The sequence below is a fragment of the Recurvomyces mirabilis genome, assembly GCF_035927965.1.
Source record: "Recurvomyces mirabilis strain CCFEE 5264 chromosome Unknown scaffold_12, whole genome shotgun sequence".
Taxonomy (NCBI): domain Eukaryota; kingdom Fungi; phylum Ascomycota; class Dothideomycetes; order Mycosphaerellales; family Teratosphaeriaceae; genus Recurvomyces; species Recurvomyces mirabilis.
Genome location: NW_027041946.1, coordinates 213,276 through 233,451, shown reverse-complemented (window position 1 = coordinate 233,451; position 20,176 = coordinate 213,276). Strand labels below are relative to the sequence as shown.

General features: G+C 51.9%; 7 protein-coding genes across 7 annotated transcripts; 6 read left to right on the top strand and 1 right to left on the bottom strand.

The window, feature by feature from the left end:
- Positions 1–574: 574 nt before the first annotated feature.
- LTS14_005101 (uncharacterized protein) lies at positions 575–2,263 on the bottom strand (the record flags this gene model as incomplete). Its single annotated transcript, XM_064837800.1, has 2 exons — positions 575–601; positions 653–2,263. 2 exons carry the CDS (start codon positions 2,261–2,263, stop codon positions 575–577), a joined length of 1,638 nt encoding a protein of 545 aa, XP_064694504.1.
- Positions 2,264–4,453: 2,190 nt separating this feature from the next.
- LTS14_005100 (uncharacterized protein) lies at positions 4,454–6,685 on the top strand (the record flags this gene model as incomplete). The annotated part of the gene is made up of 5 exons (XM_064837799.1): positions 4,454–4,853; positions 4,915–5,178; positions 5,234–5,829; positions 5,881–6,099; positions 6,173–6,685. 5 exons carry the CDS (start codon positions 4,454–4,456, stop codon positions 6,683–6,685), a joined length of 1,992 nt encoding a protein of 663 aa, XP_064694503.1.
- Positions 6,686–7,413: 728 nt separating this feature from the next.
- On the top strand, positions 7,414–9,954 carry AQY1_1 (Aquaporin-1; the record flags this gene model as incomplete). Its single annotated transcript, XM_064837798.1, has 4 exons — positions 7,414–7,572; positions 7,630–7,782; positions 7,829–8,306; positions 9,128–9,954. The coding sequence occupies 4 exons, from the start codon at positions 7,414–7,416 to the stop codon at positions 9,952–9,954; spliced, it is 1,617 nt and encodes a 538-aa protein (XP_064694502.1).
- Positions 9,955–10,559: 605 nt separating this feature from the next.
- On the top strand, positions 10,560–11,687 carry LTS14_005098 (uncharacterized protein; the record flags this gene model as incomplete). The annotated part of the gene is made up of 1 exon (XM_064837797.1): positions 10,560–11,687. The coding sequence occupies one exon, from the start codon at positions 10,560–10,562 to the stop codon at positions 11,685–11,687; it is 1,128 nt and encodes a 375-aa protein (XP_064694501.1).
- A 254-nt stretch (positions 11,688–11,941) lies between these two features.
- Positions 11,942–13,078, top strand: LTS14_005097 (uncharacterized protein; the record flags this gene model as incomplete). The annotated part of the gene is made up of 5 exons (XM_064837796.1): positions 11,942–11,989; positions 12,045–12,096; positions 12,159–12,695; positions 12,752–12,815; positions 12,868–13,078. The coding sequence occupies 5 exons, from the start codon at positions 11,942–11,944 to the stop codon at positions 13,076–13,078; spliced, it is 912 nt and encodes a 303-aa protein (XP_064694500.1).
- A 578-nt stretch (positions 13,079–13,656) lies between these two features.
- FUN12 (eukaryotic translation initiation factor 5B) lies at positions 13,657–17,024 on the top strand (the record flags this gene model as incomplete). Its single annotated transcript, XM_064837795.1, has 2 exons — positions 13,657–16,721; positions 16,778–17,024. The coding sequence occupies 2 exons, from the start codon at positions 13,657–13,659 to the stop codon at positions 17,022–17,024; spliced, it is 3,312 nt and encodes a 1,103-aa protein (XP_064694499.1).
- A 1,176-nt stretch (positions 17,025–18,200) lies between these two features.
- LTS14_005095 (uncharacterized protein) lies at positions 18,201–20,033 on the top strand (the record flags this gene model as incomplete). Its single annotated transcript, XM_064837794.1, has 5 exons — positions 18,201–18,317; positions 18,374–18,461; positions 18,515–18,721; positions 18,771–19,209; positions 19,274–20,033. 5 exons carry the CDS (start codon positions 18,201–18,203, stop codon positions 20,031–20,033), a joined length of 1,611 nt encoding a protein of 536 aa, XP_064694498.1.
- Between the last annotated feature and the right edge of the window lie 143 nt (positions 20,034–20,176).

Sequence of the window (20,176 nt, the reverse complement as noted above, 5' to 3'; positions counted from 1 at the left end):
CAGGTACAAGGAGAGTTGCGACCCGAGAATTTAGCCAGCGAATGTCTTGATCCTTTGCATATGTGTCACGCTCCTCATGGCACGCAGATGCCTAAGTCCAGGCCAGCGACACTGGTTCCTGTCTGCACATCTCATGACCCTTATTTCAAATATGCTTCCGTGCTAGTCTTGCAATCCTGGACTATACAGCAATAGCTAGCCGTACTTCGGATGATAGCCGAAGTTCCGCTCGTGACATGTTAGGCTATATGAACAACGACCCAATACGCTCTAAGGAACTACCTCGTGGTAGCAACCATATATTTTAGTGTCTCGGACGTTTATTGCGGTGTCACAAGTGTGTTGAAGGTATTAATCAGTGCCTGGGGCCCCGGCTTTGGTTGTCGAAAGGTGATTCAGACTTCTGTCAGGAGACGGTGCTAACGATGAAGCGCACAACACACTATGGCATCCTAGCTCGGGGCTAGAGATTGAATAGTCCCTAGATCAACAAATTGTAGTCGACTTGGATGGAGGCGGATACCTTCAGGACAAAGTCGTGTATGCCGATGTTATCGGGTTAGCTTCGAAATGCTCATTTCTTGGACGGAAGGCCGACGTACTGTACGGGTGACAAGGCTCAACCACTCCACATTAAAAAGGATCGACAGACATTGTCCCATAGAATATCACAGCCCAAGTCACCATCGACCCTATCGGCTAAAGAGAAAAGTCTCCCTCGTCTACTATCAGGTGCCATGTACTCGTCCTTTCCGACAACCCTGACGCCGCCTGCATTAACCAAAAGCGCATATCCTTTGTCTGGATCCCAGACATCCCAGGGAGGTGTGCCATCGATTGCGTACCGCAGTATCTTGTCTCGGAAGTTGGATATAACCTCCTTGTATCGGTCATCCAGTCGATCTTCATAGGCACCTAGAAGCGATACGATGTCCCAGGTATGTGTCGTGTACTGGCACACAGGCAATGGCCCATCGAATGGGTTCCCAAGATCGAAGAGCAAGAGGTAGCTTCTACCCACCCACCCTTGAGCTTGAGCGAGAGAAGCAGCGAAGAAGCCAATATCACTTTCGAATTGGCAGATCTTTCTCAACGCCACATCGTCGTCCTGATCGGCTTTGATATCGTAGAGCTCGAGCAGCTCTTGCCCTCTTTCAGGCAGTCTTTGTCGCACAATGCCAATGAAGGTATTCGCATGATCTTTGCGATTTGGGTTGCTGGAAAGCATGTTGTATGATATGCCTCCATCATACGTACATGATCCCACAATCTGCGACTCCAAGTTCTCCGACCCAGGTGCACGATCTCGCATGAGTCTCATACTAAGCATGTCACGATATGGAAACAGCTCCTTTGCTGCTTCGCTGGACGCACATGGAGCGCCGACGAAAACTAGATCTCTGATTCTGTCTACTGGTCGTGAGATGAGCTGTCGAACAACATCGTCCAGGCTCAGGTTCGTTCCGTTGCCGTCATCATCGCGAGCTCTGGACACAACATTCGATAGACCACCCGATGTCTTGAATGGCATAGTCACTAGCGAGCCAGACAACTGAATACTTCGACGCCACAAGTTGTCTTGACCTGACAGGTTGTGTATCGTGAGGCTCATTCCACCAGCTGACTGGCCGAGCGCTGTGATATTACTGATATCGCCACCAAAACCTGGAAGATTGTGCTGGAGCCATTCAAAAGCCGTCAGCTGATCGTGCAGTCCATTGTTCGGCGGCATAAGGCCATCCTCCTTGGTGACGGCATGGAAGAATCCTAGAGCACCGAGGCGATAGTTGATGGACACAAAGATATGTGGTTGTTCATTTTTAAGAGCTTGAAGGCAGAAATTGGCTGGTTCATAATAAGGACGACCTCCAGAGCCGAGGAAGTAAGCGCCGCCATGAACAAAGACGATTACTGGTAATGAGGCGGTCGGTGTGGTATCCGCTGGTAGAGTAATGTTCAGGTTGAGGCAATCCTCGGTCTGTGGCTCTTGAAAGTCTCTCACTCCGTCCAGAGGGAATTGATTGCCTTTGCTGTCTATGCTCGCAGAGTCTAGTGGCTGTATGCTTGCAGGAAGAACTCTTGTTGCATCATAAGGCTTCCCATCTGCTGTAGCAAGTGCTTCAGATAGCACTGTTGAGCGACTGAATCGCTGACTGACTTGTCCGTATGGGATATTGCTTAATCTGAGAAGTTTATTGTTGATGATGCTGCCTTTGAGCTTGCCGAGAAGTGGATGAGTGTACATCGAGTCGAATTCTAGCATCGTCCATGTAGGCTGAGGTTGCAACACTTTGCTAGCAGCGATTGCCTTCGATGAACAATTATGCTGACCAAAACTACTGGTCATCGAAAGTCGAAATGGTGTCCACGCGAGAGCTCCACATTATTGTTAGCGTGCTCCGCAGCTCAGTCGTCTGCCATGGCTTTCGTGTTCGCATCTTATCGAAGCCTCAAGTGATCAATGGGGACCCTACGCTGGTCTGTAGGCGAGCTCGTCCGGCGCTGAACAAGTTGACACCTGGACCATGATAGTCACGACGGACGTTGTCGACTCGTCGTTTCCATCGATGCCGCCAAGATGCGGCTGATTTCTTGGCTTGGCTCTTATCTTTGAGCCGATCGACAAGGAGATGGCAGATCGTGGAGCATCCCTGAGACCATCATCATTCTTAGTATGTTCGCGTGGCAGACGCATGCTGCAGCAAACAAGTCAAGCCACTCCGATGCGCTGATTGGACGACATGAATGGTATGGCTAACTTTGGCGTGCGATGCCAGGACTGCTGGACAACCACGAGAAGACGCTATCCTTGCAAATCTTGCTCACCTCGTCGCGCTCTTAGACATCTCGTAAGCAAGGTGGCAGTACAACAGATACCTCGAGAATTCGGGAACGAAGAATTGGCATTACAGAAGCGTTTATGCCTGGTTGCCGAGGATCTTACACTTCGCTATTGCTGGTTTGCCCACGTGCCAGCACGTCTAGGCCACGATCCCACCTTCGATAGTGCCGCTGATGCCTTAGGCCATGCCCAGCAAGTGTTCCGCGACAGCACTCATACGACGGCGAGACATGCGGCCATCAAAAGTTACGGAAGAACGCTGCAGCTTATCAGGTCAGACTTTGCTGATCCCAGGCGGCGTCGGTCTGACTGGACGATTATAGCAATAGCCATGCTTGGGCACTATGAAATTCTAATGCGCAATGACTGGCAAGCCCATCGGTTACACTGGTCTGGCGTCACGAATCTACTCTTGGACAGGCCTGGCGCAGAGACCACGAGCGATATCGTGCGGGCCCTGCTACACTGTATGTGGGACGAGACATTCAGAATTCCCTGCGCAAAAGGTGTCCCTTCACCTTATGAGAGTGATCGCTGGCAAACTCTGGAACCTTCATTTCGTCAGGTCTTGTCTGGTGCTGTCTCGCGTTTACGCAAGCTTGGCTTACAACTCTTGACTTGCCTGCCTCGCCTGATTGCACTGGTCAGGCAAGAAAACATCACGGACCACAGCGATCAGTCATGTCTAACCTCAGAACTCGCTGACAAGTTCAATCACTTAAAGGACAGTGAAGCGGAGACTGATGTGCTACATTCCGTCAAGATCACTAAGTCAAGTGAATTATTGGACAGCACAGTGACCTCGGTCGTTTTTCATTATCGCTCTGGCCACGATGTTACAGCAGCGGTGCTCTACTGGCAAGGACGACTGATGCTTGTCAATTTGGCTCTGAGGCTGGTGACGAATGGAGTCGACGGCATGTCGTGTCTTGACCGGTCTTCGCTGGAAATAGAGCAGAGTCGTATCATCAAGAACATCATAATGTCCTGGTCGTATGCGGCTGAGCAAGGCGACTTTGGTACAATGGCTTTTCTCCACGCGCTGATCGCGATCTGGGCTGCTCTTGAAACCAGTACTCCGTCTTCAAATGCTCTAGCAGACTCAAGGCGTATATGGACAATGACCCGACTCCATCTGATATTGCGAAGAGAGCCAGGTGCATCAGCGGCTCCGCAGCTAAGTTCGATCGGCAACCAGTTAATGGGTGGTGCGATCGTGGACTGGGAGCCGCTAATGGGTCCTGGATGGTCAAGCCCTGGCTGAGAACTATTTTACGATGCCTACAGCTGGTTATCAACTGTCCTTTCGATCCGGAAATCAGACACCCCACTAGGTTGTTATACAAGATCGCAGGACGAGCCAAGCATCCATGTGCGATGACGCCGACGTGCAGCCACGTGGGGTATGCACGTGGGAAGAAACTCACCTACAACTTGTCTGTACAGACGACGGTAGAGCTCATGAAGTGGGCCGAGCAGATGGCAGGTCTCGTAGTGACGACGCGAAGCTCGTCATATTAGGCAGGTCGACAATGGCGTGAGTAGTGGTATATGAAGCCCAAGATTTCTTCATGAAGTTATGGTCGACCATCATCCTCACTAATGCTGACCATGAGGGCATCTCATATGGCACACATCCTCGCACTGGGCTTTCTCGTCTCCCAGGTTGTTGGCCATGACCTACAGCGCCGCACTTCACCTCTCGACCAGTATCCCAGAAACACCCTTCCGAACCTTGGAGGTCCAGTCTTGTACTACAATGGTACCGGACCAGTTCCTGGTATTGATATTATCTCGCCGCTACCTGTACCTCTGGCGAATCTGACATCGTACGAGGCAATGAACGCTATCGTGCAGGAGATGGTGGCCATCGGTTCCGGCAAGCTTAGTACTGATACATGCTCAATCTGCACTTCAAGCTTAGAGGTCTTACATATCGCTTCACTGAGCTTGTCTCAGGGTGTGCTTACTGGTATCATGATCGAAGTTTGCCAAACCCTGGACTTGACCAGTAAGCACCACGAGAGACCATCACTTTCTATACAATCCCAACTCCTTACTCCTGTCATTAGATCTTGTCGCTCCTAGCACTTGCTCTTCTTACTTCTCCGGGATTGGAGGGCTAGGTCCATACTTTTCACAGCTGCTGCGTAAAATGAGCGCTGCGACTGGCGACATGCAGGCGTTCTGCTTTTATGAGTTCAGTCTGTGCAAAGCACCACCAATCACTGCCGTCGATGAGAACGACTGGTTTCATCCGAAGCCGGTCAATAAGACTGCTGCTCCGCCGCCGTCGGGCAAGACGGCCAACGTGCTACACTTCTCGGACTGGCACAGTACGGTTCCCTTCTTACCATGAGCTTAGGGCAGCATCGCTGATCTCGCCTCTAGTGGACCCACGATTCGACATCGGTTCCGAAGCAAACTGTACCACTGGTTTGTGCTGCCGCTCTGATTCGAAGAATGCAGCCCTACACACGAATGTAACGGACCCGTCGCTTCCGGTTTCTCGCTTTGGTGACTTCTTGTGCGACTCACCACCTGACTTGGCTCTCTCTGCATTTGCCGACATGCGACGCACTGTTGATCTGTCCACTGTGTCTTTTGCAATCTTCACAGGCGATATCGTGTCCCATGATCAGACGGATCAAGAAAGCCGAGCACTGAGTACTTACGAAGAGACAATTGCCTACCAGACTTTCAAGGCTCAGCTCGGCGACGTCCCAGTCTACAGCACTCTCGGTAACCATGACTCGTGGCCCTCTGGCTTCAACACACCTAACAGCTTCCGCAACGATTCTGCGCCGAACACGTTCTCATGGAATTACGATCTTCTATCTTCGCTGTGGCAGCAAGCAGGATGGATCGATGGAAACGAAGCACAGTATGCTGCCAGTCATTACGGCGCTTATGCCCACACTACCAAAGATGGACTCCGAGTCATCTCCATCAACAGCGACTTCTGGTATACGCCTAACATCTTCAATGTGAGCGATAGCCAGCTCGTATATGCAAGACCATACCTGACTTCTACCTAGTACTATAATTATACAAATCCGGATAAGAGCGGCATCTTGCGCTTCCTGACCACAGAACTCCTCGCCGCTGAGGCAAGGAACCAACGCGCTTGGATCATTGGACATGTCCCATCAGGTGGCTCTTCCGCTATCGGCAACCCGTCTGCGCTCTTTCATAGTATCGTTGCTCGTTTCAGTCCAGCCACCATTGCAGGAGTATTTTTCGGCCACACGCATCAGGTAAGAACTTCAAAGCTACCGGCTATTAAGATGTTTCCACTCGTCCGCTGACCGGTATGATCATAACGTGCAGGATGGAAAGCAGCTATACTACGATTTTGCTTCCAGCTCCGCTACCGCGAACTCATCCAGGGTAGTCAGGAATTATACCAGCCTCGACTACAACTCACCCCTTGCTGTGGCCTATATAGGCCCCTCAATCGTGCCACTGACCAACTACAATGCCGGCTGGTCCATGTACGAAGTCGATGCTGAGACATTCTCAGTCGTCAACGGACAAGTCCACTTCGCCAACATCAGCAACAGTCTTGCTTGGTCACCGGAGCCTGTTTGGGAGTTCGAGTACGATATTCGTCAAACGTATGATTCTAATTGTACATGGCCGGCAACCGCACCCCTCAATGCAACATTCTGGGACAAGGTGACCAAAAATATGTTGAACGATAGTGCGCTGATCGAACAATATCTGTTCCTGGCGACCAAGTCCAGCGTCAAGACTGCGGCATGCATGGGAGTGTGTCTCCAGAAGAGCATCTGTGGCATTCGTTCGAGCAGCAGGGCCGTGTATGAGTTGTGCAATGCCTGAATAGATCGGTAAGATGCTCGCAATCGCACACGGTGGACGAAGCAGAGATACCACCTGATGTTAGAGCTGGGAGTGCATTGGTCCATAAACCTACGATTGAAGACTATCTCTCCCGTCGCCTGTGGCCAACAGTGCCTCAACCATCATCGTGTCGAGCTCCTCGTCTTCCCGTAGCAAAGTCCGAGGAACCTTGACTCTACCTTCGCTACAGGTCTGCGTGTAAACTTGGCAAACGGTAGAGCTATCATTATTGGGAGACTCTAAGTATGTTGGTAGAACGTCACAGCACAGATCTACCAATCCTCGCGCGCATATGTCCACTAGTCCAGATCGGGAAGTTGTGATGGAAATCAAGATGGCTGAAGTCGAAAGTGTGTTTCCCTCTTCATCCTTCGCTCGAACTTCATCCATTGACAACGTGCGAATGTGTGCAGTATCTTGATGATTTCCTCGGTGGTTGACATGCTGATTACCGGAGACCGCTGAACGAATTTCTGCTGTACATGAGAGTACTGCTTCTCGTCATCCAGCATGCCCCGCTCCATGCCTGTGTTGCAAGCCGTGTACCTGCAGAAGATGGAGCAAAAAGCAGTCAACTGACGACATAGGCTTCGTGGTCCCACTCTGCGATAGTGAAGATGCTGGCACTCGCCGTCTTCTCATTCCACTCCCGTCCTCTCCTGCCAGCAATATTGACTAGTGAAGGGCAGAGTCGAGCTCTGGCAGCCATGGACCAGCAGAACCAGTCTTCGACGCCTTTCCAGGACACCGAACGACAGGCAAGCACACAGCGGCTGCCATTTGCAGATCGGCTGAACGACACCGCCAGGAACCACTTTGTAGCATGTTGTGGCGAGTTCATCGGCACTTTCTTCTTCCTATTCTTCGTACGACAGATGTAACGAAAGATCCACTGCCATGCGTCCTACTGACAGGTGCTGCAGGCATTCTCTGCAACTCAGGTAGCTAATACCACTCACTCAGAGAACGACAATGAGCTTGTTCGGCTCCAGTACATCAGTCTCGCCTTTGGCTTCTCACTCGCAGTCAATGCTTGGGTCTGGTTCAGAGTTAGTGGTGGTCTGTTCAATCCAGCTGTAAGTGGTTCCTCACTCACTGTCGGGTGGACACTGATACTGCTAGGTCACGCTTGGCATGATATTAGCTGGAGCCGTGACTCCGGTCCGTGGCATTCTCGTAGCAGCATCGCAAGTCTTAGCTGGAATCGCAGCTGCGGCGGTCGTACATACTATATTCCCAGGACCACTCGCAGTGGAGACCACTCTTGGCGGCGGAGCAACTCTCTGGCAAGGCTTTCTGATCGAGATGTTGTTGAGCTTCCAGCTCCTGGTCACGATTCAAATGCTGGCTGGCGAGAAGCATGCCGGAACATTCCTAGCACCCATCGGGATCGGTTTGAGCCTCTTTATTGCCGAGCTATCTGGCGTGCCGTTCACTGGTGGTAGCTTGAATCCCGCGAGATCTTTCGGGCCTGCCGTCGTTCTTGGCAGCTTCCCAAGCGAGCACTGGATATACTGGGCCGGTCCTGCGGCGGGTGCAGTGCTTGCTACAGGCCTGTATTGGTTTTTGAAGGTCCTGGATTACGAACGAGCAAATCCCGGTACGTGCTTTAGTCTCAGACTTCGACGCTACCACTGATGGTCACTAACGTTCCATATCAATGCAGGGCAGGACGCCAGTGGTCAGGGTGGTCGAGAAGGCCAGATCAGGCTTGAAGATAACGAGTGAGAGTGCGTCTCTCGTAGGACCGTCCGTTCTGCTCGAGGAGGTCACTTTCATGCATGTTCGAACACTGTTCTGGAGGGCGCTAGCATGACTGGGAAAGAGTGAGGTAGGTTACAATCACAGTGTGGGGGTCGTCGATGTCTTTCATTTCCAATCCTCGGCGATATGACCAGGCTTTCGCAATCCATCCAGTATTGAGCAAGATCAGGCAAGAACGAGAGCAATCTGATGGGACACACTTTGCCGCTCACGCCACCGATGCTCCGTGACATGTCGTCCTTTCTGGAAGGTCAGTCTTCGACTAATGAAAATATTGTCTGCCTTATCAGGATGCCTTCTGGGCTGCTTATGGAGCTATACAGGATCATTAGATTGCATATGAGCTTGACTTCGACGTCAGAGCTTACTCATTGGGGACGCTCACGTTACACGATAAGTAACAGGTCATGTTAATTCAACGCGTCGCATACGCGAGCACGGCTGTCTGCTTCTCAACAACGTCACTACGCCGAAGGTCGAACAACTACTGACCGCTCGTTCGAAACTTGGATTTGTTGCTGGGTACACTCACCACTCAACATCACGGAACCGAAGCAACCCAAATCATCATCCAGGCCTCGGTCTACGCGACTCTCAGCAACCTGGGTGCATGAGGCTACGGTCTCCTACAGGCCGACCACGATTACGACATCGTAGACGACTTCAACCACAAGTTCGGCATCGATCACCTCGAAGAAAAACTCATCAAGCACGCGACTAATGATCCAGCCGTGAAAGCTCAGTTCACACGTGGAGATGGCCACGGTGACCCTGATTTGAGCAAGTCGATCTTTCTCTCCATCTACGCCGGCCTCTGCTCTGGTGAAGCTGCTGTGGATCATGTCCGCGCCCACCTCGACTCTGGCAAGCTCGAAGAAATGCTCAAGAAGGTGGAGGCCAGTCCGGAGAAGAGTTCGCGCGATTACGAAGCCTATCATCGCAAAGGCTATCAGTGTGTCTTGCTTTGTGCCTGTGCTATGACTCTGGGCTGTACGCTCCCGGATGCGGTCATCACTAAGCTGAAGGCTACGTACAACAAGGTCGGCTTGATGACCGCGCCAAAGAAGGATGACCTCCACGCGGATGCCATCACTCAGATGAAGAAAGCTCTGTGGGGTCCAGAAGGCTATGTCGATGGCGAGCCGTACGATTTTGACTCCGCTGACCTGAACGACATGATGCACATGGCGCCGTTGATGGGTGGTGCAGGAGGCCTCATCAACGTCGCTGAGCCAGGCAATCCATTATCCTCTTTCTTCCTGAACAATCCGTCGAGTTTCCCACCAAGGGCATCCAAGCAGAGCCACGACAACACAACCGAGTACGGATCTGACTTTTGCGACGGGTGTGGAAGCAGGCCGGGCACGGATTGCATGGCGCTCATGGCTTGTGCGAAGTGCAAGGCTCAGAAGTACTGCAGTCAGGAGTGCCAGAAGAAGCACTGGAAGAAGCACAAGGTTTCATGCAAGGCTTCCACGTCTTGAAGGATGGCAATGCGGTTGTGGAGCAAAGGGCACTGTGGCGACTCGCCTTAATCGAACGATAACAGCTGAGATGGCGAGATGCATAGCAAGCATGATCTGGGTTGTTGGCTGACGAACAGCACGAAGCATGTCGAGCGGCGGAATATATGGCTTCTTCCTCGGTGTTTGTCTGCCACATCTACGTAGCTATGGATTTTATGACCATTTCCCTCTTTCCTTACTCGTCAAGGACGATATCATGCTCAAATGTGTATTTGTCTAACAGCCTGCCTGTTGTCAGTGCTCTCGCTTATCTTAGCACCTGCCTCATCAGGCTGAGTACATTCCAGACTGCTATTCATCGTTAGATGTGTACCGCAGGTTGCCTGACCAAGCTACCCAAGCTTTGCTTAGCTATCTCAGTCATCCTTGTTAGGTGCCAGCATGTAGGCGTTTGAAACCCAGAATATCGGTGCCTTATACCCACAAAACCATCAGGCAACAATTTAGACGCAGATTAGGTATACCAGCTACTCAAAACGATATCGTATATATAGCTCGACTCGACTCCCCACAACTCTCAACGAATACGACCGAGAGCAACAATGTCTTCCCTTCCCGCAACAATGAAAGCAATAACAGCTACGCGCACCAAAGCCCACCTCTCCACCCTGGCGATCCCAACCCTGACAAAACCAACGGATATTCTCGTCCGCGTTGCAACCATAGCCCTAAATCCCACAGACTGGAAACACATCGCCTTCTCCATCTCCCAGCCCAACTCGATCGCTGGCTGCGACTTCGCTGGAACCGTGGTCGCCATCGGCTCCGGAGTTACGAAGGCTTTGGAAGTTGGAAATAGGGTGGCGGGGGCGGTGCATGGTGGTAAGACTGGCGAGGGCTGTTTCGCAGAGTACTGTCTTGCAAAGGGGGATTTGGTGGTGAAGATCCCGGACGAAATGTCCTTTGAGAAAGCGGCAACGTTTCCGCTTGGTGTGGCGACGGTTGGGCAGGGGTTGTTCCAGCAAGGACTGATGCTGCCCTTGCCTTCGCCGTCGGCGGAGGGTGGGGAGCTCGGAAAACAGGGCACGGGAGAGTGGGTGCTTGTCTATAGTGGTTCCACAGCCACGGGCTCCCTAGCCATCCAATTCGCGAAGCTGAGCGGCTGTCGTGTCCTGACGACCTGTAGCCCGGCGAACTTCTCCTTCGTCAAGAGCTTGGGAGCAGATGAGATCTTCGATTACAGCATTCCGGGTATCGGTCAGCAGATTAATCGATTCACCGAGAACTCCCTCAGGCTGATCTTCGACGCAATCGGTTCCGAAGAATCCGCGGCTGTTTGCGCCAAGGTCATGAGCTCCCGGACTGAGATCGAAGGAAAGCGGTACGCAACTATCATCGGTCCACCAGCTGCTTTTGAGGAGCAAAAGAGTGTGAATGTGAAGGTGGTGGTGACGATGATGTATACCATCTTCGGCGAAGATATGTCGTATTTCGGCTCAGAGGTCTCTGCAGTACCGGCGGATTTGGAGTTTGGGAAAAAGTGGATGGGATTAGTTGAGGGATTGTTGAGGGAGGGGTTGTTAAAGACGCATCCGGAGAGGGTGGGTGAGAAGGGGTTGGAAGGTGCTTTGCAGGGGATGCTGGATATGAGAGATGAGAAAGTTAGGGCGGTGAAGTTGGTGTATCGTGTTGCTGAGACGCCTGCAGATTCGATGGCTGAGATGGAGCTTGGTGAAGATGATGAGACCTAGGGGAGGGAATATCTTGTCTATGAGAAGTCACCTAGTTGAAGTAACATATGGCCCTATCAGAGATGTGATGTTCTCGTTGGTTGATTTGATACGAATGTTGATGCAAATGTGGATGGAGTAAGTGTTGTGCATGTCAGCCTTGCCGGCTAAACATCGGATGCGTCACGCGTCGTTCAAGCGCACTTTGCTGCCTGCCTACTTGTCACATGCGATCAACCATTAGACACAACGCCAAAGGACGGTGACAGGATACAATGGCAGGAAGGCAAGGATATGATGTGGTCGTCGATGTGGATGCGGAGGTACGAGGAGGCATGACAATATGCTTCTAGGCGGTAGAAGCTAAATGAGATATAGGGAGATCTCGGCCATACCGACCTGAACGACGACCTGGAATTCCACAACTCGAGTACGCAAGCCATACGCGGAGGGTACTACCCAACTCTAGCTCATACTAACATCAACTTCCAGCTTTCGACCAAACCCCCTCAGGCGGCCGCAACAAGCCCCTTCCCCCAGACCAAACCTCCTTCCTCCCCACCCCGAACACCAGCTCCCGCGGCGGTCCCCAAAGCAACTCAAAACGCTACCTCTGGTCCCTATCTTTCTACCAACAATTCTTCGATGTGGACACCTCCCAAATCCTGCACCGCAGCCGCAGCGCTCTCTTTCCCAAGCAGAATTTCCTCGACATCCTAGAAGGAAACCCGGACCTCTATGGTCCCTTCTGGATAGCTACAACCGTTGTGGTGATACTTTTCTTGACAGGGACGATAAGCTCCTATCTTGCGAGCACGGGAAAGGGGCATTTTGCTTACGATTTTAAGTTGTTGTCTGGGGCGGCGGGGTTGGTGTATGGGTATACTGCTTTCATACCTCTTGGATTGTGGGCGATTCTGAAGTGGAGGGGAAGTGAAGGGGCAAATTTGATGGAGTGTTTGTGTCTTTATGGGTATGGGAATTTGATTTGGGTGGTTGTTGCGCTCGTTAGTTGGAGTCCGCTTACTGGTAAGTGCTTCTCACACATGGTGGATCCGGGATCTGCTGACTTGATTTGGTAATAGCTCTTAACTATGCGTTTGTGGGCGTGGGATTTGCACTCTCTGCTACGTTCCTGTTTCGGAATCTGTAAGTGCCATACCCCCTGTGGACACGACAGCTGAGCTTACAATTTCTACAGATACCCAGTCGTCTCAGCAACAGACGCAAAGACTTCCCGCGCTCTACTCATTGTGGTTCTGGCGCTCCACGCAGGCTTTGCCATTGCGATCAAAGTCCTTTTCTTCGCCCATAACAGCCCAGCTGTGAAAGGAGGCAAGGAGGCTTCAGGTGGCAAGATGGATCCTGCTGGTGACGCGGGCGAGACTGTGGCTACGCTTCTCGGCTTCTAGAGCTGGGATTAATGGCTGCCTGTATACTACTACCTCAAGCATACGATGTTCGATGTCTAGGACTGCGTGTGTTTCCACATTCGCCGCGTGACTCATACTGTGAGTTCGTGCCTATATCCACTCGGACAGCCGTGATACGTATTTGCCCTGACCATGACTTACATTACTCATACTAATCTAGTGAACGGTGATCATCCTCTGCGTGCCAAATGCCCTTTCACATCGAATACGAGAGAGAGACTCTGCGTCATGCGTGCCCCACCAACACTTTAATTTCACATCCCACCTTCGATCACTCTTCTGCCCAGTGCTCACCAGGACTCTCAATACAGACACTTTTGCCACACCTCTTAGCATCGGTGGACAGTGTGCTCTCTAATAATCAGCCATACTGCCTCCTCGTGGTAGTATGAAAGCGCGATCTTTCCACCTCAATCCCGAACCACCTCCCGACCACGCAGGTGGCCACTTGTGCCAACCGCATTTGACGAATAGCTGAAGGAGCATCCGTCTAGTTACTCAATATAAGAATCCATCTTCCACTAAATCAGACCAGTAATCACATATAGCACATCACTATGGCACCCAAAGGCAAGAAAGGCAAGAAAGGCGGCGATGACTGGGACGAAGGTCTGGGGGAGTCAATTGATCCCATTGCACAAGCTGAGGCGGAAGCCAAGGCTGCGGATGCTGCCAAGGATGCTGAGGAGAATGAAGATAATGCCGGTGGTGGCGGCGGCTTAATGGCTGCTATGAAGAAGAATCGGGAGAGGAGGAAGAAGAAGGGTAAGGCTGTCGAGAACGACTTCTTGGATGGCGAGGATCCGCCACAGGATGGAGAGAATGCAGGTGAAGCGGCGGAGGAGGTCGTAGATCTCAGTGCTAAGGCTCCTGTGGAAGCAAACATGGACGACGAGGAGGATTTGTACGATGCGCCAACTAAGGGTAAGAAGGGTGGGAAAGGCGGTAAGCAGCAAGGTGGGAAGGCTAAGCTTGCTGAGTCTGCTGAGCCCGTTGAGCCCGTTGAGGATGGTGAAGACGACGAGGGCGGTGGTGTCAAGACCAAGGCACAGAAGGAGAAGGAGAAGAAGGAGCGCGAGAAGCAGCGGAAGAAGGAGCAGGCGGCTTTGAAGAAGAAGTCTGCGCCTGTACCGGTCAAAGATGAGCCGAAGGTTATCGAGGCGGCACCGGAAGCTGTTCTTGAGGCTCCTGCGACTGGTGGTAAGAAGAAGAAGATTCCGGCTGCGTTGGCGGCACTTCAGAAGCAGCAGGAGGATCTTCGTAAAGCGGAAGAGGAGAAGGCTCGTACTGCGGCTAAGGAAAAGCAACGTGAAGAAGAGGAGCGTAAGCGAGAGGAGGAAGATGAAAGGAAGACAGCAGAGCAGAAAGCTGCCAAGAAAGCCAAGGAGAAGGCCAAGGTTGAGCAGATGAAGAAGGAAGGCACGTACAAGACCGAGAAGCAGCGCAAAGATGAAGCACAGCAGAAGCTTCGTCTACAGCAGATGCTCGAGTCTGGTTCGGCGAAAGTAGCTGGGATGAGTGGTGCGACTGCTGAGGACGGCGAGCACGAGGCGAAGAAAAGCAAGAAGGATGATAGGAAGAAGAAGGATCCGAGGAAGGAGGCGGCGGAGCGTAAAGCGCAGCAGGAACGCGAGGAGGAAGAGGCGAGAAAGAAGATGGAGGAGTTGAAGTTGCATGAGGAGCAGGAGAAGTTGGCTGCTGAAGCTACCGAGAAGGCTAGAAGGGATGCGGAGGCGAAGAAGGCGGAAGATGAGGAGGATCTCGATGATTGGGAGGCTATGGCTGAGAAGGATGAGGAGGAGGTGGATGGAGAGGAAGATGGGGTGGTCAAGGCTGAGGCACCAAATGGCAAGGCTGTACAGGCTGGTGCTGCTGGGGCCAAGGCTCAAGTTGCGAACGGCAAGAATGCTGAAGACAGCGATAGCGACAGTGAAGAAGACTCGGACGACGAATCAGAGTCTGAGGAGGAGACGGTGGCGCAGAAGCAGGCTGCTCTCAAGCGACAACAAGCCGCCGATAGACGCAAGGCCGATCAAGAAGCTGCCCGTGCCGCCGCGTCATCAGATGACCTGCGCTCGCCTATCTGCTGTATCCTCGGCCATGTCGATACTGGCAAGACAAAGCTTCTCGACAAGGTCCGACAGACGAATGTACAGGAAGGAGAAGCAGGTGGTATTACCCAACAGATAGGTGCTACATACTTCCCAGTCGACGCCCTGAAGAAGAAGACCGCGGTCGTCAACCCGGATGGTGCTTTCGAATTCAAGGTCCCTGGTCTCCTGGTCATCGATACGCCCGGCCACGAGTCTTTCACCAACCTCCGCAGTCGTGGATCTTCGCTATGTAACATCGCCATCCTGGTCGTAGACATAATGCATGGCCTGGAACCCCAAACCCTCGAATCCATGAAGTTGCTCCGCGATCGCAAAACCCCGTTTATCGTCGCCTTAAACAAGATCGACCGTCTCTATAACTGGAAACCCATCGCCAACAATGGTTTCCGGGAGTCCCTGGGTCTGCAGAGCAAAAGTGTTCAGGCCGAGTTCCGGGATCGGCTGGAGAAGACTAAACTGGCGTTTAGTGAGCAAGGATTCAACGCTGAGTTGTTTTATGAGAACAAAAGTATGGCTAAGTACGTCTCTCTTGTTCCGACGTCGGCGCATACGGGCGAGGGAATTCCGGATATGCTGAAATTGCTGGTTACCCTAACGCAGGAGCGTATGACAAGGCAGTTGATGTACTTAAGTGAGGTGGAATGCACGGTTTTGGAAGTGAAGGTCATCGAGGGGTTAGGCACGACGATCGATGTGGTGTTGAGTAACGGTGTCTTGCACGAGGGTGACACAATCGTGCTCTGTGGTACTGATGGGCCGATTGTCACGCAAGTGCGCGCTTTGCTTACCCCGGCCGAGATGAAGGAATTGAGGGTCAAGTCCACGTACGTCCACAACAAGACTGTGAAAGCTGCGTTGGGCGTCAAGATCACGGCGAATGGACTCGATAACGCGATTGCGGGATCGAGGTTATTGGTGGCGAAGAATAAGGACGACGAGGACGAGATTGAGGAGTTGGAGGACGATGTCATGGGCGATCTGGAGAATTTGATGTCCCGTATCTCTCGCACCGGTCGCGGCGTCACGGTCCAGGCCTCCACCCTAGGATCACTAGAAGCCTTGCTTGAGTTCTTGCGTGTGAGCAAGATCCCGGTGTCTAATATTTCCATTGGCCCTGTTCACAAGCGGGATGTCATTACCGCGTCTACTATGCTGGAAAAGGCCAAGGAGTATGCGGTCATGCTTTGTTTCGACGTCAAAGTCGACAAAGATGCTCATGAGCTGGCGGATCAAATGGGAGTGAAAATCATGACGGCGGAGATTATTTATCATCTGTTTGATGAGTTCACCAAGCATATGGAAGTCTTGCGGGAGCAGAAGAAGGAGGAAAGTAAGATGCTTGCTGTCTTCCCATGTGTGTTGAGGCCAGTGGCGGTGTTTAATAAGAAGGATCCGATTGTTATTGGAGTGGATGTTGTCGAGGGAAATCTGAGGATGGGAACGCCGCTGGCGGCTGTCAAGATGAACCCAGTCACTAATGTTAAAGATGTTGTAAGCTTGGGGCGAGTGTGAGTTTTCTTCCTTTCCATGCCCTATTCACTTGCTGACCCATTCTCTTCCATAGTGTCTCCATCCAACGCGACCACAAGGACCTCCCGATCTGCAAGAAGGGCTCGCCTTCCGTGGCTATCAAGATCGAAGGCGCGAATCAGCCTATGTATGGTCGGCAGTTGGAGGAGAAGGATACGTTGTACTCGCAGATCAGCAGGGCGAGTATTGATTGTTTGAAGGAGTTCTACCGGGATGAGGTGGATAAGGATGAGTGGGGGCTGATTGCTAAACATTTGAAGGGGTTGTTCGATATTCCATGATTCTTGGTTGGTTTTGGGGTGGACGAAGGGGATTGCAGTGGGTTGGGCAGGATGGGGCGGGACGATGGCGATGTGGATCTAGCGTGTATGTTCATGGTTTGAGAAAGTTCTCAACCCTTCTATGTATAACATGTGTCTGCTTCTAAGCTTTTCGCTTTGATCTACAGACACGCGCCCTTCAACTGATCCTACACTCCCTTTCACTCTGCGCTGGTGACTGTGGAAGCGTGACGATGTTGCGGGACTATGTGGCCATAATCATGGGCTCGGAGCTGAACATCGAATGCCGAGACGAGGACGCCAAGATGGAATGCAGCACTACTTTCAACTCTTCAGTCCTCCACGAGCCATTTCGACAGCTGCTTGTACTCCAGCGATGGCAAAACATATACATTTAGGTCGTTCGTCCTTAGATCCCACGAAGCGAAGGCCGATGTGTACGGTCAATAAGAAAGTCAGCAGGGTCTAACGGCCCCCGACCAGTGTAGGCCAAGATTCGAGCAATGTTACGCTTGTATGTTGGCCTTCCTGGACTCTGTATGCCATACAGTACATGAAATATCATACGTAGGAAAAGTCAGAGTGACCAGTGGTTGTTGCTGACTCGTCGATAGCCGAACACTTTATCCAGAGCTCTGTCCAAGACAACGCAAGCCGGCATCCTTCACCGTCTGACCGTCTTGGCCGTGTAGCAAACATACAATCTCCCAAGCCATTGCCCAGACGCGGTATGGTAGCGCTTCCAATCGTGAAAGACGAGATGTCTTGGGTGGCGTCTGGGGTGCATGTGGAGAGGGGACCGCCAACACGACTTCGTATTCAGGCTGATATGTGGTTAAAGTGTTGCTCGTACAGTAGACTAGTGAGTTTCTTCCTTGTCACAGACTGGGAGATTGGTGTTGCATTGGGTTCGTGCTGCAGAGCTGAGGGCTGAGTCAAGTGACAGCTAGGGTTGATGCACAGATGTACGAGATGGGGTTCCCATGCTGCCTTCGGCTCAGGTTGTCGGTCCATATGGTGGCTCTTGGCTGCCGGATGGGTCGACCGAGCTATAAGTCGTACCACAGGTCGGCGACTTCGTGCGTACTAGACTTCCCAGCTTCTCGACCTGCTGCACCTCTGCTGGACTTCTTCTGGAGCCCGCCGTTGACTTGAGACAGACGAACGGACAGCACCATGGGCGTCATCAATCGTGGAGAGGGTACCTCAGACCCCGTCGTCACTCGTCTTGCGGAAGAGGATAGGATACCATGGTACAAGAAGCCAAATTTGAGGTACATGTACATTTGGCTGGTATGAAACGATACAATACGCCTTGATCTGGAAAACTAGCTGACGGACTTTGACAGTTCCTATGCTGTATGGGCGTAGAAATGACCTCAGGGTTTGATTCTCAGCTCATCAACACCCTCCAGTTCTCGCAGCCATTCAACAAATGTAGGTAGAAACACCACTTTCAAGCATAGCTGTAAGACTGATACTATACACAGACTTCGGCGCTGGGCTGAAGACCGAGGGAAAGTGGGCCATCAATAACTCCCTCCTCGGCTTCATCTCGTCGAGCTATCAACTCGGCTCCATCATCGCGGTGCCGGTGGCGCCGTGGTTCAACCAGAAGTATGGTCGACGAATGTCGGTCTTCGCTGGCTCGGTTATCATGGTCATTGGTGCCATCATCCAGGGATTCTCACAGCATGGTAGGGCCAGATGGTTGGATAGGCAGATTTACTGGCTGACATTCTCTAGTGGCGATGTATATTGTTGCCCGCATCATTCTTGGCTTCGGGATTCTCTTCGCTATCATTGCTGGTAGTTCTTTGATTGGAGAGCTGGCCCATCCCAAGGAACGTGCGATTTTGACGTCGATGTTCAACGCCAGCTACTATATCGGCTCAATTGTAGCCGCCGCCATCGCTATTGGCTCTGTCAAGATCGCTGGCAACTGGTCGTGGCGAGTCCCGTCCTTACTGCAGCTCGTGCCTTCATTGCTGCAGATCGCAACTGTCTTCTTACTTCCGGAATCTCCTCGTTGGCTAGTCTCGCAGGATAGGCACCAAGAAGCGTTCGCCATCCTCTCGAAGTACCATGCGGAGGGCGATTCGAGTTCGATTTTGGTACAAGGAGAGATGGCGCAAATCCAGTCGACGATCAAGCTGGAAATGGAGGCCAACAAGCAAAGCTGGTTGTAAGTACCCTAAAACGACCCCATGCGTGATCGCTTCTTGTATCGGCACTGACATCTCCTTCAGAGATCTGTTACGGACAAGCGGAATGCGACGAAGAGTCTTCATCGCAGCCTTCCTCGGCCTCTTCACGCAGATGTCTGGCAACACTCTACTATCGTACTACACCAACATCCTGTTCCAGATGATGGGCTTCACTTCGGCCTACGCCAAGACCAGGATAAACATCGCCAACCAATGCTGGTCCTTCATCACCGCGGTCCTGATCGCTTTGTTCATCACTAGGTTCAAGCGAAGGCTGGCCTTCATGACATCCTCGAGTTCAATGCTGCTCATCTTCATTGGCATGACTGTGTCCTTCGAACGTCTGAGTGTCGCCAAAGCGAACGGCACGAAGAACCAGGCTGCCAGTATTGCAGCATTGTTCTTCTACTTCGCTTACGCTCCCGCGTACAGCATTGGCAACAATGCTTTAACGTACACCTACCTGATCGAACTCTTCCCATACGCCGTGCGATCCAGAGGTATCGGTGTCGAACAAATTTTCGGCAAGGCTGGAGGCTTCTTCTCAAACTTCGTCAACCCCATTGCTCTTGGAGCGATTGGCTGGAAATTCTTCGCTGCTTACTGCGGCTGGATCTTCTTCGAGTTCTTGTTCCAATTGACCTTCTACCCTGAGACATCCGGAAGGACTCTAGAAGAGCTCTCGTTCTTGTTCGAGGACAAGGCTCTGGCTGATCAAGCTGTGCATGCCGTTGAGAAGCAGCTTGACGAGAAAGCTCATGGTGCCGAGACTATCGAAGAGGTCAGATCTAACAGTAGATAGGGTTGGACTCGAGTGGGCTGTGCAAATGGCGCTACCATATTGTGAGCGTTGCTCAAAGAGGCTTAGGATAACCAATCAGTTCAGCAAAGTGCCGATGTAGCCTGTGGCCGCTATGCATTCAACGACAGAGCTATGCTACTACT